This window comes from Orbicella faveolata, unplaced genomic scaffold, assembly GCF_042242905.1.
Source record: "Orbicella faveolata isolate gen_17 unplaced genomic scaffold, um_ofav_v1 contig_26, whole genome shotgun sequence".
Classification (NCBI taxonomy): domain Eukaryota; kingdom Metazoa; phylum Cnidaria; class Anthozoa; order Scleractinia; family Merulinidae; genus Orbicella; species Orbicella faveolata.
The window spans coordinates 19,332,765-19,351,470 of NW_028301554.1; the positions used below are offsets into that span (position 1 = coordinate 19,332,765).

Below are 18,706 nucleotides of genomic sequence, written 5' to 3' on the forward strand. Positions count from 1 at the left end.
ACGAAATGCAATAGCCACGTTCGATATATCAAAATTCTAACATGGCTCCGAGGCTTTCAGGAAAAATTGCAAATTTGTTAAGTTTCCTTTGTCTCTCAATTCCCAAAGGAGACTTGAACACAAAGAAAGCACCTCCAAATATAGAAGTTGGCCCTGAAAGCCTCGGAGCCATGTCCGAATATTGATATGTCGAACGTGGCCTATTGCTAGATTGCAACGTTTATTTTATTTTCGTTGATTTTAAGGACAGCTAAGAACTTTTTAGAGATGATCAACTCACATTCAGAGCCACCAGTCTGCTTACTGAACCTTTTGTCAGTTAAGGTTTTATTGCCGTTACCCGTTTGGTTTTCTTGAGTCTGAAAAAATATGAACGAAAGCCGAGACAAGCTGGACGAGGGCGATCAAGAATGGTGGGAGCGGAATGTGCAGGAGCTGGATCTACATCTTACATTTTGACCGAGAATTCAGGCAAAACTTCGGGCTTTAACCGAGAATTCAGGTTTGCGCAGTGTGAGTTCGCGTCTTACGTAAGCCGCAAACAAGCCGCGATACCATTTATACGAGTGGCTTCGCGTCTTACATAAGCCGAAGCTTATTTAAGCCGAACTCAAAACCCTTGTCTTACACAAGCCGCGGATAACATAAGCCGCTGGCTAAAACTGGCTAAAATGTACCGTTTATTCGGCAAGTTCGCGTCTTATTTAATCCGCGGCTTGTGCAAGCCGCGGATTATTTTTCTCGTATAAATGACCCTGTTATAACAACCACTTGTCCATGACTCCATGTTATCTTTGTCCCAAGCTGAGTTTACCTAGTTTAAACTGAAATTATTTTTCAACCATTCTTTATTTCTAGTTCAGAGCATAATAGTGGACCAAAACAGGCCGTGACCTACCACTGGGCCGAACTGAATAGTCTAATAAATTTTATGCGTGTAACCGGCTCAGAACTAAAATTCTTGAATTCAGTCTGATAACGACTGAATTCAAGAAAGAACACGAAACCATGATTTACACCAGTATCGTCGACTTTAACAGTTGGTAGTAGCAGCAGCGTCTAGAGGACTTCCAACAATGAAATCACAAATGCCAACATTTTTCTTATGGATACATTCATAAAGGGCTTCAAGGTACAATAAATCTTTAATCAGATATTTCATACCTTTCCTGGCGTAGGGAAGTCCATAATGTTCTAGTTCTCTCAGCGACACGGTCACCGGCCATTCGATTGACCGACTATCCTTTGTGTTATCCAAAATTACGTGCAGTTTCAAACTCAGTGAATTAGCTCAGACATCAAGTCAATAACTTCAAACAAGAAGATTACAAAGTTTTATTCATCAGTTGGTTGACAACGGGAACCGTGAGCAGTTAATGACAAAACCGTCGATACTTTGTGTTAAGAACTCAGCGAGACAGACTTTAATCATGTTTGTTAGTACGTGCACAAATCCTATGTCACAATCACAAATGGCTGTCGTTAGTAAGTGCGGTAAAAGATAATTAAATGTCAGCTCCTAAAAAGGTATCCTAATGAGTATAGTCGAGAGAAATAGTAGAAAATTTTAACAATTCTTACTTTTTCAACTAGTACACCATTGTTTGTTTACATCTCTCAAGTTGTTAAGTGCGGATAAGTTTCAAAACATTTTATCTACCTGGATTATTCATACATTCCTGTTTCGGTGGAAATTTGAACAGTTCTTTCTCCGACTACTGTTTCAAGATAATTCTATTCATCAGCTTTATACCAGATCTTTTGGAATTTTACATCGAAATTTTGAAAGAACGAATTATGGGAGATTCTCTGATTTACAGCAACTTGTCAGCCTAAGAAAAAATTGAAACTTTCTGTTCAAAAACAACTTTATGACTACGAAAGAAATAGTAGTTATATTGATATCTATTACAACTGTTTTGCAGACTTAGCTAGAAAGGCCACTAGAAATTATGTGAATTTGAAATAAATTGTTAATACTAGCGGCGGACCTCTTTAGTAACGTTTGAATGAGCCCCAATGATAATCAACATAAGTGACACCGTGGGTTTATAACAACTCGAAGCAAATGTACGTCACCAAAAAACCCCGTGGCCTCGGGATTAGTTTCGCTTTTAAATCTGATTGGTTAAATAAGTGGCATAAGCTTTAAACCAATCACAACGTTGCGTAAAACAAAGTACTCATGTCTTACTTTAGACACTTAGTTGAAAACCGTTCTAAAGAACTGAAAATAAATCCCCTATCGCACAAAAATACGCCATGTGTCTCCCAAAGACACGGCGTTCTCGTCTGTGAAGTCATCACGCAAGAGCGAGCGTGGATCGTTGTTCTGAATATAAAGCGCATAGTAATTTTCATATGCCCACAAAATTGGTCTCGAAAACAAGCGTACAGCGTTGAGAACGCTGCTATGCCCCCATCGGTCTTTCGTACTATAGCCCCACATATCACAGTTTCTAGCCAAAGTTGAGTTGTCATCAGGGAGGCGTGTAAAAAAGTCACAAGCTTTAGGCTAAGTGTCAGACTCGGTAAAAAACTCCGCCACGTTAGCTCCCTTAGCATCATTGTTGGTCATGATGTGAAACACTCGGCCCGCCTTCTTTTTAAAACAGTAAAACCGGATCTGAGTGAAGCCCATGTCGTTTTTCAACTGATTGAAGCCATCTCGCAACAAGTAGTGTTTATTGGAGCTGTGGTTGGACAGGATTTCTCTGTAAGAATCTGACTCCACAGCTGCATCTTGTGGAGAATTTAGATCTTTCATCAGAAAACGACTGATAAGAGTCCATCCACCTGAAAGAGAAAATAGTAAGGTCCAACTTTAAAAGTAATCATCCTGGAGCAGCAAAGCAGTTGGCTTTCATTTTTATTGGAAATGCATGTTTTTCTCTGGTAGTTTTCAAGGCATACTTTTTACAACAAAATAGAGTGACGCTGCAATCTTTTCTGAGCAACAACAAAAGTGGTTTCAAATTTTATTGGATCGTCTCTTTTAACGTACCTTGATCAGTTGTCATGTCACAGAAAACTCTGAGCGGGTCCCCTGAGGATGTTGGTTTGATCGAGTACTCACCTTCCCCCTGAGCCTCGCCGGTTATTAGAATATCTTTGCAGGTGGAGCCTGGAACCAAGAGTGTCGAACCTTTCTTTGCTGCAAGAAACGTCATACATTACAACGGGACAGTCCATGTGTATTTCGTTGCTTTAATTATGCAATCTACAGTCATAGATTCTAAAGGGTATCCTGCCAGTGTTCCTGTGTTTGGTCTCTCCATTCCACTTGTGTTCTTGTAGGAAGTTAAAACTGTCCATAGTCTTAGTTAATTATCGCCTCGTGTCGCTTGGAAACTGATGTTAATTCCCTTATTTGATGGTTATCAAGGCGGTAGACATTAAGTTGTGCTCTTGAACAAGAAAATCACTCTCACAACATCCCCCTCCAACCTGGCGTATCAAACAGGTACCAACGAATAATATTAGGGGGTAACCCGACACAATGGACTAGCATCCCATCCAGGGGGAAGTTGAAGAGAGACAGGGATAAGTTCCGGTGGTATGGGACATTTGGCCTGGCACAGTCATAATTCACCTTTCCCTTTTTTTCCTTTACAGAAGTCATCCCTGCAATTTTGTACATCGTGATTGGCCGATATTCATTGTAAGATGAGTGGAGGTTAACCCTCCATCCAACCTGGTCCTTTTCAAAAAAACAAAACAGCTGAAAGGACAAACCTCGGAAGTTGTTTTCCATATAAGTAGCAGCTGGATTTTCCACAAAATCATCAGGTCTTGATTGCTTTGTTTTGATTTTCATTTGACATTCCTTCTTGTTCAGAGAAACGTCACACTTTGACATCTTTCCTCTAAACTGCATTCAAAGAAGCAGCGAGCAAAATTGTCAGCGTGCACGCTTCTGAAGTCATGCCCAGCTAAAGCAAACCCAAACTCTTCTCTGTTGTCCTCACATGCACGCCCACTGTTTGGCTTGTACCCGGAGACTTCTATGGGGTGAATCAAGAAGCGGAGCAGGGCAAACCAGAATACCGCCGTTGTGTATAACATCCTAAAACATGCAAGACAACCGTGAAATCTGTGCAAGTGAATGTATGAAACATCATATATTTGAATTGCAGAGAAAGATGAAGACATGACTGATCATCGCAGTTATATACACAACTTAAGCAGCTGTGAAATTAAAGCCTGAAAAAAATCAGGCTTGAACGGGATTTCCCAACCAGCACGAGAATTGTAACCAGTGCGGTATAAGCGGGGACCTACCTTGCTACACTTAAATCAGGGGTGCTGAGATTACTTTCTCGAGTCAAACTGCAAACTGAAGAGACTTTGCACCAGTATTGGGCCAGGATTTACGTTTTCTTCTCAGACGGTCAGGGAGGGTTCATAGGCCATCTTTTCCACCGTATGATTGCGTAAGCTATTGCTGTTCAGTTTGGCAAATGTTCGTTGCTAAATTTCCTAACACTGAAGTAACTAAGGGTTAGGATATTTAAGAGACGGTACAGCAACCGTCGTAACAATTGACAAGATGACTTTTCTGTCAGTGATCCAGGCATACTCCAAGTTTTCCAGCTAAGAGTCGAACTTATGCGACTGACCTGCTGGCTAACTAGTCAAGATGTTCTACCACTGAGCTACGAGAGGCTCGTGGGAGTTAAGGCCATTAAGAGCAGCTTCGTCTAAATATCAACTAGACTTGGAAATAGCGAAAAAATCGAATTTCTTCAAACTCGCCCAGAATGAAGCCCTATGGGCACTAGTTACAAAAATATTGTTTTAAGTTCGATAAATCAAAAATTATTTTTTTCCGCAATTTTTTCGTTTCGATGCCCCAAATCGGCCAAAATCCATCGAAAATGAGCGGCATATTCAGAGGCTCGTAAACTCAAAAGTAAAAATCTTCATTACAAACTGATTGCACGTCGTATTTGTATTTCCTTTCTTGTCTATTTAGAGCTAAATAGATCGTGATTTGATTGGAACAAAAATATTTGATGAATTTTCTAAATTAACGACCCAAGACAGTTTTACAAGAGGTCTACATTTAGCCTATTTTCAAATGCTAAAAAGGCGTTCTGGTACACGGCTTTTCCCAAAACGCCTAGTTTGGTCTGAAAGAGCATTGTTTCTTCTTTAAATTAGTGAAATAAAATTTTTGGGTAAATAAAATAACGAGCGATGAGATAGCGAACTAAATGCAGCACTTCTTCCTGAAAACGTGACCGTTGACCCAAGTGTAACGAAACTGATTACTGCAAGAAAACCCGGAAGAAAAGCAAACGCTTCGTTATTTTGAAACAATTTCTAAGGATATCTCTCCGAAACCATGATTGCAAGAAACTATTTCCAGATATGAAATCTTACAGGGTGAAGGAAGGAGCTAAAGGGCGCATTTCGACACAATAACTTTGTTTGCTGAGAATTGAATTGAAGTCAATTCCAGTAAAATTTGCAAACTTGAGGTATGTTAGCCGATACTTACCTGATTATTTATATTTATAGAAGAGTCGTCTTCTTGGATTAACCTTCAAAAGAAGCTGGACCCAGATTTGGAAACCTCTAAAAGAGGAAATGCTTGTTTAATGTTCCGTGACCTGCCCGCTGCTATAAATTCCATGCACATGCCAACCGCATGTTTGTCGTAAAACCAACTGAACTCCACTGACAGTTTCCATGGGCAACTCCAAAATAAATAATCGATCCCAAAAATGTAAAGTGAAATTGACTGTCTTCATGAACAGTTAGAAGCTAGAGTCAAGTTCCATTACCTTTTAAAAGTGCTTGATTTTACTTTGTTCACTCAGTAGTTACTGTCACGTTCGAATACTGCGTAGTATCGGTCACGCCAAAACACTGCAGACCGTGCAGACTGAGTAAGTTTCCCATACAAAGTCTCGTACGCGTTTGTCTATTCAATCAAAAGTCAAATACTGCGCTTGTGCAGCCTGTGGATAAATGACAAACTTTCAGACATATTTAACACTATTTTGTAACTAAACCCAAAAAAAAGGAGTCACAGTGAAAAGCCCAAACAAGTGTCTGCAGTCTGTACGGTCTGCACTGTTTTGGCGTGACCGATTTGCGGTATTCGAACGTGAGAGTAGAGAACAAAGTCGACGCAAACAAATAAAATCAAGCACTTTTTAAAGGTAATGGAACTTGACTCTAGCTTCTAACTGTTCATGAAGACATGCGGTTGGCGTGTGCATGGAATTTATAGTAGCGGGCAGGACACGGAACATTAAACATTTCTTCTTTTAGAGGTTTCCAAATCTGGGTCCAGCTTCTAACATACTTCAAGGAGGGTTCCCAATAGGTTTAGCGGGATGCGGGATTTGGCTTTTTTTCGCCGTGATATTTGGGATTTGAGCTGAAAACAGGGGCGGGAAGCGGAAATTACAATTACGAGCGGGAGCGGGATTTCGTGTTTTTGTGGGGTTGGGACGCGGGATTTGCAAGGGGAACAGAGCGGGATACAGGATTTCAATTCTTACGTGACTTCAGAAATTGTTATTGACCAGCGCAAAACCACAAGCTGGCAGAAACGAACCATATAGCTGTGTCAGGTTTCGAGTAATGAATAGCAACCGCTCTCACCCTGCAAGCAGAGCCTTTTCTTACGGTACATATTCAAAAAAGCGATAAAAGAGGCTCTGCTCGCAGGGTGAAGCGCTCTGTACCCTGTCAGGTTCTGTCAAATGTATCGTCCATTTCCGACATTTTCGATGCTTGCGTCTGTAACCTTGACCTCCCGATCCTTTCTAGTTTTTCTAGTCTCTCGACCTTTTCCAAAGCGCTTGGCTTGTTTTGGCCAGGATGACCAAACCGAATGGCGGTGATAGTGATTTAACGAACGAAGTATGCGACATTACGAATTGCGTCATCATATACTAGACCATATTACGAAGAGGATGTGCGAACAGGGATGCCTTCATTCGGAAAGAAAAGTTCTGAGCCCTGATTTCAAGTAAAGTGAAGACGCTGAAAGCTTTGAAAGAAACTGTCAAGTGTGTTTCCGGCCGTCTCTTGAATATGGGAATGAACAATCTTTTTCTCTCACTGATACGTGGACAAAAGGAAACAAGATAGTAAACCGTTTACAGAAAGAAACGTTATAATCATTTGTGCTTACTTATCTGCTACCCATTGAATTCTTTTGCGATCTTTTATGCAATATCTTGTTTTAAAAAGTTTGTGTCAATAATTAAATTAATTATTAACGCAGAAACGTCCTTGAAAATTAGGCGGGATCGGGATTTCCAGGCAAAAAAGGGCGGGATGGCGGGATTAACAAGAAAAAATGGGCGGGAAAGCGGGATCTGAGAACCCTATTGTGGACCCTCTTCAAGTTTGCAAATTTCACTGGAATTGACTTCAACTCAATTCTCGGCAAAATGCGTCCTTTAGCTCCTTCTTTGACCCTGTAAGATTTCATATCTGGAAATAGTTTCTTGCAATCATGGTTTCGGAGAGATATCCTTAGAAATTGTTTCAAAATAACGAAGCGTTTGCTTTTCTTCCGGGTTTTCTTGCAGTAATCAGTTTCGTTACACTTGGGTCAACGGTCACGTTTTCAGGAAGAAGTGCTGCATTTAGTTCGCTATCTCATCGCTCGTTATTTTATTTACCCAAAAATTTTATTTCACCAATTTGAAGAACCAAACTAGGCGTTTTGGGAAAAGCCGTGTACCAGAACGCCTTTTCAGCATTTGAAAATAGGCTAAATGTAGACCTCTTGTAAAACTGTCTTGGGTCGTTAATTTAGAAAATTCATCAAATATTTTTGTTCCAATCAAATCACGATCTATTTAGCTCTAAATAGACAAGAAAGGAAATACAAATACGACGTGCAATCAGTTTGTAATGAAGATTTTTACTTTTGAGTTTACGAGCCTCTGAATATGCCGCTCATTTTCGATGGATTTTGGCCGATTTGGGGCATCGAAACGAAAAAATTGCGGAAAAAAAATAATTTTTGATTTATCGAACTTAAAACAATATTTTTGTAACTAGTGCCCGTAGGGCTTCATTCTAGGTGAATTTGAAGAAATTCGATTTTTTCGCTATTTCCAAGTCTAGTTGGTATTTAGGCGAAGCTGCTCTTAAACTTGTTTCATGGGACAAACATGCCGCATACTGCTAAGGGTGCAATGTCGATAAGTGACGTAATTTGCAATGATAGAAATAAGATTGTGGATTTCTAGGGGCAAGCACATAGCATATGGGTATATATTTGAGATTCCTTTTGATAGGCTCAATATTTCCCACAAACAAGTCATGTAAGAGATACTTGTAAGCGATTTCTTAGTGAACAAAAACATGTGTTTCAAGAGATTTTTTTAAAGCGATTTCTTGGTAAAAAAAAAAAAAAACAAAGACATCATGAGCTTCCACTGTCGCTGTTTTGAAAGCTTTAGCCGTCTTAAATTAGGGTAAGAGTGAACTTAATTAATTTCATTGTATTCTAGTAGCTTGCATGGTGTAAAAGTCTTCTGTGTAAGTGCTTAATTTTAGAAGAAACAAAAATTGACAGTCAAAATAAAGCTCTCACTGGCATTGTTTTGACTGAAACGTTTACCCTGGGACAAAAGGAACTTTATTAATTGCATTTGAGCTTTCCATGACATGAATATGAAATGTCAGTAGGTAAGTGTATGCTGCCGGGAATAAAGTGACTCAGCTAAGACGTAAACAACTGGAAACACTGAAAAACTAAAAACAATACTGTCAATTCTGCTGGCTACTTTCGATGAAAAAATGTTAAAAGCCATAAGTAAGGCAACAAATAAAACACGGCATTAAACGTAATCAGTAGTAGCTAATAGTGCATGGCAGTCGAGAAGTCAAATTCAGTTCCCATATATATTACTCTCGGAGTTTTGTTGATTCTTGTTTTCTTATGTGATCGATTGTGTAGATTTCCAGGCTAAAGTCCGTCCAAAGACCTGATATCATGTCTAAGATCTTCATGAAAACTCATACTGATGTGCAAAAAATTGGTACTTCCCGAAATTATTGAAGCTCCATCAGCCGGTGAGAATGCCTAACAATGCAGCTCTAATCTAAAAATATTCTAGCGCTCTTCAAATCAAACCCAGGGTTTCGTTGAGGAATAAGGCCGGGTCTGTTGTGCGACTTTAATAGGCAAATACAGAAAACCACAACAGTTCCTGATTGCTTATTTTGCCTGAAGAAAATTCTCACACTTTTTTTCTAGTTGTTTAATGGCATATTACGCAATTGGGAATCCTTGATATAAGGCAAAATTAATATTACAACCATCATTTTGATGCTAGCGGGACTTCAAACGCGATGTTTGACGAGTTAGCTGAAAGGCCTCTGATGAGTCTCTTGGCAGGGTTGAAACATACGTATGCAAGGCTAGCGATTGTAAAATTCTCACACTTTTTAATTTTCAAGAAAAGTTTGGTTGTTCAAATAAAAGACGCAAGATTTGAAACTGAAATTTGCAACTTACTAATTGTTCACTAGTCAGTATCGTCATCTTTAGAATGAAATGCCGAAGAAGAAGAACTAAAGCTTTCAAGTCTACCAATCTAACAAAGTTTGTTTGATTCATGATGCAGTGTCTATACTGCAAGGAAAAGAAATTGTTTCCATTGCTAGTTTTCAACAAGATTTGCTTACCTTTTCAATGGTATTTTTCAACTGATGTAACATCCAAGTAGCACTAGAAGGTGTGCCCGTACTCAGTTAATGATCGTCGAGACAATGTAATGTTGTCAACTTTTCTCGTACTAAAAGAGGTATGGAACGCCTGATTAAAGATTTATTGCGCCCCGGAGCCCCTCATGAATAAATTTATCAGCCACCAAAATGTTGGAAGAGGTGTCGCTTGATGTACTTCATTAGTATTCATCGTTTAATCCATCGTTTATATGTGTCCCACAGTTTTTGTCTGAAAAACTGTCTCCTGAAACAACATAGTTTATCCGAGCCATTGCAGCTTTAGCAGGAAATTTCACAACGCTAATGAGGAGGCCTGGCCTGCTAACGTATTCTATTCATCAACATTATACCAGATCTTTTGGAATTAAATTTACATAGAAAGCTTGAAAGAACGAATTATGGAAGATTCTATGACTGGAAACAGCTAGCCAGCTTCCTAGCTAGTTGTAGCTAAGTGCATCGACCACTATAAATATTCAACACTGCTTTAACATTTTTAACAGTTTTTTGTAACATTTGCCTGTGCCATTCTCTTAACGCTAACTAAACATGATAAAGAGAAAACAATTCTTGGCATTACAATAATGGAAAAAAATGGCGTGTTAGACACCTATCGAAGCCATACACTAGGCAATATAAATCAAACAGCATTATCTCAGCTGTTTGAGCCTGAAGAAGTATCTCCTTACTATGTTTACCGGTATTTCACATACTGGGTGTTGATCAATTGAATCAAAGTTATGTCACACAGTTAGCATATTTACAAGCTGTGTTCCCAAGTGTAGCGCGCTGCCTTCTCAGGTTGCCATGTGCGGTCAACATAATTGTAACAGTTGAAACTCTGCTTTAATTGTACTAATGCTCGTCCACATTATAGCGACGTTTTCTGGTCAAATATGGCCGTGATTTGAAACTCTTGCAGGACTTAGTCTTCAATGGTGCAAGTCTGTGCAAAACGCTTATCCTTCGGAGGTATGGTTTTCGAAATATGACGGTCACAAACCTTCCTTAGCAGCAAATTCATGACCCTGAAGACATGAGTAATCATTGTAGTTTTAAACACGACTTAAGCAGTTGTGAAATTAAAGCCTGAAAACAAAATTCAGGCTTGAACCAGCTGGCAGTTAAGAAGGACGCCCCTTAAACCTAAACCAAAGCAGTTATAAGAGCTAGTGATTACAGAGGGTTTACAAGACCTCGAAGCAAATGTACATATACGTCACCGGCGCCAAGCTCGGGAAAATAACTTCTGACCTCGTGATTCAGAGTTAAGCTTTTTAAAAATCTTATTGGTTCGATAAGTGACACGAGTTCCTTAAAATCAATTATTGACTGAGTTATAAATGTTGTTGTTTTCAAAAAGCAAACAAGAGAAAACAAACAAAACTGCGTAAGGCAAAGCCAAAATACTTATGTCTTCCTTTAGACAGTAAATTGAAAACAATTGATTCCCTTATGACCCTTATCGTACAAAAATGCGCCATATGTCTCCGAAAGACAGATCGGCCCTGTTCTTGTGGTCATCGCACGCGAGTTCGCGTGGGTTGTTGTCCTGAATATAAAGTGCGAAGTAATATTTAAGCGCCCACAAAAATGGTCTGTGATACAAGCGCAGATCATTACGAGTGCTTTTATGCCCCTCCTGCCCCCGTCGGTCTTTCGTGCTATAGCCCCACATATCACAGTTTCGAGCCAAAGTTGAGTTGTCATCAGGGAGACGTGTAGAAGAGTCACAAGCTTCAGGCTCAGTGTCAGAGTCGGTAAAAAACTCCACACGTTAGCTCCCTTTTAGCATCATTGTTGGTCATGATGTGAAACACTCGTCCCGCCTTCTTTTTAAAAACGTAAAACCGGATCTGAGGGAAGCCCATGTCGTTTTTCAACTGATTGAAGCCATCTCGCAACAAGTAGTGTTTATTGGAGCTGTGATTAGAAAGGATTTCTCTGTAAGAATCTGACTCCACAGCTGTATCTTGTGGAGAATTTAGATCTTTCATCAGGAAACGACTGATAAGTGTCCATCCACCTGAAAGAGAAACTAGTAAGGTAAAGCTTTAAAAGCAATCGTTCTGGAGAAGCAGAGCAGTTGGCCTTCATTTTTACTATACTAGAAATACATGTTTTTCCCTATTGTTTTGAGTTAAACACCTTTGCAGGGCATACATTTACAACAAAATAGAACAACGCGGGTTAAGAAGGCGATCACCCTTCAATCTTTTTGAGCATCAAATATGAGAGATAATAACTGCAATAGTGCAGTCGAACCTCCACTAACGGCCACTTTTCTACAACGACCGCCTCTCTACGTACAACGGCCACTTTGTTTTGTCCCAGCAAACAGTCCATACATTTATTCTAATTTTAACCTCTCTACAACGGCCACCTCTCCTCAACAGCAACGACCACTAAAACTCGTCCAAACTGTCAGAATAACCTCTTAACAACGACCACTTTACTCTGTCCCCAAGGTGGTCGGCCCTACTGGAGAGGTTCAACCATAACTAAAGTGGGTGTGAAATACTTACTGACAAATAGAACTATAACCAAATTTTTAAACGTTGATCTTTTTTCCAATGTACCTTGATCAGTTGTCATGTCACAGAAAACTCTGAACGGGTCCCCCGAGGATGCTGGGTCGATCCAGTACTCACCATCTCCCGGAGCCTCACTGCTTATCAGAATATCTTTGCAGGAAAAGCCTGGAACCGAGGGTGTCGAACCTTTCTTTACAAAGGCTGCAAGGAACCATGATCAAAGAGCCACATATTAAAACAAGACAGTTCTACAGTCATTAATTCACCTAATCATACTGCAATGATCAAACAGAAATCACACTCTAAGGGATACCCTGCCAGTGTTATTGGTGTCCGTAGTCCTCGTTAATTACCGGCTCATATCGCCTGGTAACTGGTGTAATTTCCTTCATTTGCTGGTTATCAGGGCGTTGGACGCTGAATCGAGTAGTCTGGGTTCAAGCCCTGGCCAGTTCATTACGTTGTGTTGTTGGGGAAGATATTCACTCTCACAATGCAACGCCCTACTCCAACGAGTATCAGCAAATTTTTAAATAGGGGTAACCCTGTGCAGTGGTCTAGCATCTCATCCGAGGGAAAATTGAACAGAGACAGGGATACGTTCCGGGGGAATGGAACACTTGGCCTGACGCAGTCTTAGTTCACCTTTCAGTTATCTTTCTTTTTAGCCGTCATTCAAGCAATTATGTATGTCGTGCACAGGTAGGTAAAAATATCAGTATAACGGTGTGAGTCAGTTAAAAGATTGACCGTATATCCGTTGTAAGATCATCTGATTAGAAGTTAACCTCCCATCCAATCTGGTCCTTTGTCTAAAACAAAAAGCTGAATGGACAAACCTCGAACGTTGTTCTCCATATAAGTAGCAGCTGGGTTTTCCACAAAGTCTTTTTTCTTTTTTGTCTTTTGTTTCGTTCTTCATTTGACATTCTTTCTCGTTCCAGAGAAACGTCACATTTTGACATCTTTCCACTAAACTGTACTCAAAGAAGCAGCGAGCAAAATTGTCAGCGTGCACGCTGTTGAAGTGATGCCCAACTAAAGCAAAACCAAACTCTTCTCTGTTGTCCTTCCATCCACGCTTACTGTTTGGCTTGTACCCGGAGACGTCTTTGGGGTGGACCACGAAGCGGAGCAGAGCACACCAGAATATCGCTGTTTTGTATAACATCCTAACACCTGTAAGGCAATAGTGAAGTCTTAAACCATGAAAATGGAATGCGTTGCCTCCATCAGTAAATAGGATGCACGACAGATTAGTACAGAGGCTCATTTTCAGCTCATTTTATTTATTTGTTTGTCAGAAAGGTCAGTTGAACCAGTGACTCCAATGTGATAACTTTAGTATCAGTCTTTTCGAAGGCATAACTGTGGAAGGGGAGCGAAGAGAGCGAAATGAAAAGGCCTGATGGCCCTGATGCTCAGGTTATAAGTACGAGAATTGTAACCACTGCGATATAAGCAAGGACCTACCTTAGTAATACCCTTAATACTCTCGCCTACACTTTATAATGGGTCACTGACACTACCTTTTCGAACAGTGGCGGATCTAGGGGAGGAGCCCATGCCCTTATTTTGGGAAAAAAAAGAAAAATCACAGAAGGAAGAAAAGCAGGGAGGGAAAGCAAAACAACCCTTCCCCCCACCCCTCTCTCTCTCTCTACAATTTGTACCAGTATTGGGTCGGTTCTCAGTCACTGTGTGTTCGTGGGCCATCCTTTTCACCGTTTGATTGTATAACTGAGCTGTTGTCGTTTTGGAAATGATCGTTGCTAAATTTACTTTTATCGTGCTAACCTAAGAGTCAGTACTAACCTAAGAGTTAGCACATTGAGAGACGGTACAGCAACTGTAGTAAAAATTGAGAGCATGATTTTTCTGTCAGCGAGAAAAAGAATTTCGATTTCACTAGGTAAGAGTCGAACTTCTCGGTGCGACTGACTTTCTAGGTACTAGATTGTTTTGAACAGTTTATTTCCGAGAACCAAGTTGAAGTTTTGCAAGAAATAATTTTAATCGATTTCTAATAAAAAAGAAAGAACACTTTTTTTAACAAGAGAACCTTTAAAGCGATTTCTTAGCAAAAACAAAAACTGACATAAAGACTATTCGCTCTCGTTGTTTTGAAAGCTTTAGCCGTCCGGCTGAGCTATCGTAGATTAAGGTACGGGTGAGCTTAATTAATTTCATTGTATTCTAGCTTGCATGGTGTAAACGTCGTCTGTGTAAGTGATTTGTTTTGGAAATGAAAACAGTCAAAATGAAAGCTCTCACTGAGATTAGTTTGACTGAAACATTTACCGTACGACAAAAGGAACTTAATTAAGTGCTTTTAAAGCTTCCACACTGACATAAATATGAAATATTTTGGAGTACTGAGGCTATGCTGGGATTAAAGTGACTCAGCTGAGACGTAAACGACTGGTAACACTGAAAAACTAAAACAAGACTGTAAATATATTGCTGGTTACATTCGATGAAAAATGTTGAAAGCTGGATGTAAGAAAATAAATAAAACACGGCATTAGACGTAGTACTAGCTAACAGTGCATGGTGCTATATATATATATTACTGCAAGGAGTTTTGTTGATTCTTGTTTTCTTAAGTGGTCGATTGTGTAGTTTAAAAAGCTTAAGTCCGTGGAAATACCTGATATCACATCCAAGATCTTTATGAAAACTCATACTGATGTGCAAAAATTGGTTCTTTCCGAATTTATTGAAGCTCCCGCCATTAGTTGAGAATGTCTTATGTTGCTGCTCTGATCTGAAGTTACTATGACGCTCTTTAAATTAAACCCGGGGTTTCGTTGAGGAATAAGGTCGAGACTATTGTGGGGCTATGAGGGGCAAATCCAAAGAGTACAGCTGATTGCTTATTTTGCTTGAAGAAAAGTTTGGTTGTCGGAGTAAAAGACGCAAGATGTTTAACTGAAATTTGCAACTTACTAATTGTTTATCATCAGTAGTCAGTATATTTATCTGCAGAATGAAATGCTAAAGAAGAAGCACTAAATCTTACAAGTCTATCGATCTGACACTATTTGATTCAGTGTCTACAATGACCGGGGAGGGGGTACTCCCTTATATGGGCTATATAGGTATGTGCGACCCCGAAGGGTATGGTTTTTCAGTCGTTTTGGTCATAAATAGGGTATCGATTTTAGCCTATAGCTGGTTTTCACATGACGTCACCAAAATTCGAACTACAAAACTACTGATCTTCCTGAGATTTTACTTAAATGATGTATAAGAGCAGCTGAAAACTAATATTCATACAAATTTTCGCTCCGAATGGTTTCTTGGTTTTGTGATACACAGCGCTTGAATTTCTAAGCTTTTGCGTGACGCGGCATTTACATGACGGCCAAGAGAGCTGTCATGATGGTTAAAAAAGTGACTTATTTCGGGGAACTTGGCTATCTGAACAGTTCATGTCTTAGTCAAAGTATTATTTTAATGTTTTAGAGTTCTTCGAGGGATAAATTCACGCTTTTGTAGCAAAACTCAGTGACAGATGTTACTGTTGGTTTCCGGCCGCCATGTTGGTGCCCATACGGATGGGCACCAGCATGGCGTCTCCTTACAAATCTCTATAAGTTTGGGTAAAAAATATCTCCGCATATCTCGCATAAGAAAAATTACTGTGACCAGAATTTTGGCGAGAGTCTTTGCATACTTACCTTCTTTCATTTCCCAGATTCTGGACTTTATCTATAGACCGGTTTTGATTTTTATTTTGATCTATTTTGAATTGCGTGACACTGAAAACCAGCAATTTTGGCCATTTTGGTCATAAATACGGTATGGTTTTTGCACTCTAGCCTTGATACGGGTATGTTTTTAAGAAGAAGCCACTTTTTCATTATTATTGAAAAGAAAATTAACAAAAGCCCTTCACAAATTATGTTTACGGTAATTTAACATTGGTCTGAACCAGGGAACGTATTATAACGCAGGTCTGAAACTGGGTTTTGATTTAATGATCATGTCATGAATAGGGTATCAAATGTTTGGTCAGGTTATAAATAGGGTAGGGAAAATGGCAGATTTTGGTCATCAGTAAATAGGGTAAGGGTTTTGGCAAGCGGGCCGCACATCCCCACCCAACTTTTCTGGGAGTACCCCCCCCCCCCCCCCCGAGCTATACTGCAAGGAAGAGAAACTGTTTCTTTTGCTAGTTTTCAACAAGATTTGCTTACCTTGTCATTGGCATTTTTCAACTGATGTATTCTCCAAGAAGCAAATGTGTGTTAATCGAACACATGTATACCGTACTCAGTTAATGATCGTCGAGATAATGAAATGTTATGATCTTTCCAGACTAAGAGAAGTATGGAATGGCTTATTAAAGATTTATTTCATCCCGAGACTTCTCATGAATATATTCAGTATAAGCCAAAATGTCGGTTGAGGTAATGAACTTTATTTGGCTTACTATTTATCGTTCCCACATACTTAAATACTATTTTTCTTTGGCCATCGTAGCTTGATAAGAAATAACACGCAAACCGTTTATCACCGCAGTTTGCGTGTTATTCCCACATACTTAGTTGTAGTCAGAGGAAAATGTCTCCTAACAACATAATTTATCCGAGTCATTTATACAGCTTTTGGCAGGAAATGTCACAACGCCATTTTTAATTTTTAAAAGGAATGATAAGGCCTGGCCTTCCAACGTAAAAAGATTTCCGGTGTTGTTTTTCGTCGCCCTAAAAGGTAGTACCGGAAATCCTTCTGCGTCCGCGGGAAACAAAGGTGCCGCTCGAAGTTGGGATGCCTGTGGCTCAAGCTTTGATATTTTTATCCAAGCGTACCTTACCAGCGGTGTTGCTTTTCAGAACAGGTTGGAAAAGATGGCGGAAATTGGAGTGATCGTGCGATCGGATCAAGAACAAGAGGTACAGTATGCAGTCCAATACGTTTTAATCCCTCCTTTAAATTTCATCCTCTCAAAGATGGCATGCTTGCCTTGTTGTCTGACACAGGCCATTGCAGTTTTCCTGAGAGAAGTGAATAAAGATCGTGCAGAAAATGGTTTGAGTCCCGTTGGCACTTCGGCCGCGTTAATGTTTCTTCTGGCACGAAAATTCAATGCTGAACGAGCGGTAACTCTATACCGACAATATCAGGTGAGGATACTGTAAAAAGGAGAAATTATGTGCGAGTTTCTCTACCTTACTGCGTTGCGTAAGTGCAAATGTCATTTTTAGTGCTAGCCAGCTGCGCCAAACAAGCCGCTAAATAAGCTTATGATTTGGTAAAATTCGTCGAATTTTTCCGTGCTGTCAAACATTGTGATAATCTGAGAACAAGAAAGTTTGAATGCTGAAAGCACCGTTTAACCTTTGTATAGGGTTAATTAGGTGGCGGAGAGCTACAATTTGCTGCACATTGACCAGTGCTGCATGTTCATTTAAATTGCACCGTGATGAAAGCTTAAAATGTAATAGCGGATGTTGGTATAGCGATAGATAGCCAAGATTGGCTTATAATGACGACTTGTGTTTATTATTATCATTATCATTATCATTGTCATTGTCATTGTCATTGTCATTGTCATTGTCATTGTCATTGTTATTAACGGTGAATCTGGTTGAATCTGTCATCTACCGTCGGAAGGAAGCACACAGCAAAAACACGCCCTATTTTTTTTCATGTTGATGGTCCTGCTAAGCAGACTCTCTGGGTTGGAGTTTCTCCCATGAAACGTGAAATTCCAAACCAGAATTCCTGCTCAGAGGCTGTAGCTCTCCTTCCTCCAATAAACAGTGAATCTGGTTGAATCACTCCTTAGCCACACACTCCCTTTTCTTCCAACGAGCGTGCAAGGACATAAACCTTATGTTCACACTGATGGTCGTCCTAGCGAGCAGGTAGTTTGGTTTGGAATTTCTTGCACGAAACGAGGAATTCCAAACCAAATCACAAGCTTGCATGCCTTTGGTTCTCCTTCTACCAAAGAACGATGAAACACGGCTGAATTAGGGGTAAAAGGAGCACTCTACAATAACACCCTTCGTTTGTGTCATGTGTGTTTTATCACGTTTGTTACATTATATAAGCGTAGTGGTAACATCGTGTTGATGGACCTGGTAGGCCGACTTTCTGGTTTGGCATTTCTCGCTTGAAACGTCAAATTCCAAACCAGAATTCCTGCTCGTAGGCTGTATCTCTCCATCCTCCAATAAATGGTGAGTCCGTCTGAACTTGTCATCAACTATCAGTAAAAAGTACACTACAAAAACACTCCTTCGTTTTTCTGATGTTGTGTTGCCCACGAGGCAAATGATAGCCAATGATGTAAGTGTAACCGTCACGTCATGTTGAGGTCCTACCAAGCAGAATCTCTGGTTTGGAGTTCCTCGCATTAAAAGTGAAATTCCAAACCAGAATTCCTGCTCGCAGGCTATACCCCGTCCAAAGTACAGAGCAAACAAAAAATACTCCTTCCAATGTGT

The 18,706-nt window shown here is 39.9% G+C and overlaps 1 protein-coding gene and 2 pseudogenes across 2 annotated transcripts; 1 reads left to right on the forward strand and 2 right to left on the reverse strand.

Moving 5' to 3' along the window:
* Positions 1-1,298: 1,298 nt before the first annotated feature.
* LOC149108441 (uncharacterized) lies at positions 1,299-5,937 on the reverse strand (annotated as a pseudogene).
* A 3,934-nt stretch (positions 5,938-9,871) lies between these two features.
* LOC149108442 (uncharacterized) lies at positions 9,872-16,355 on the reverse strand (annotated as a pseudogene). The gene is made up of 3 exons (XR_016209160.1): positions 13,085-16,355; positions 12,291-12,446; positions 9,872-11,737 (listed from the first exon to the last, which is right to left on the reverse strand). The product of XR_016209160.1 is annotated as an uncharacterized LOC149108442 (transcript).
* A 722-nt stretch (positions 16,356-17,077) lies between these two features.
* On the forward strand, positions 17,078-17,417 carry LOC149108443 (tyrosine-protein phosphatase non-receptor type 9-like). Its single transcript, XM_089295215.1, has 2 exons — positions 17,078-17,146; positions 17,234-17,417. Exons 1-2 carry the CDS (start codon positions 17,102-17,104, stop codon positions 17,390-17,392), a joined length of 204 nt encoding a protein of 67 aa, XP_089151341.1. The 5' UTR covers positions 17,078-17,101; the 3' UTR covers positions 17,393-17,417.
* Positions 17,418-18,706: the final 1,289 nt, after the last annotated feature.

Bases quoted from the DNA above. Each gene is read 5' to 3' on its own strand.
- LOC149108443 (XM_089295215.1), top strand. From the start codon at position 17,102: ATGGCGGAAATTGGAGTGATCGTGCGATCGGATCAAGAACAAGAG. The intron at 17,147-17,233 runs GTACAGTATGCA...TGTCTGACACAG, and splicing joins GATCGGATCAAGAACAAGAG to GCCATTGCAGTTTTCCTGAG.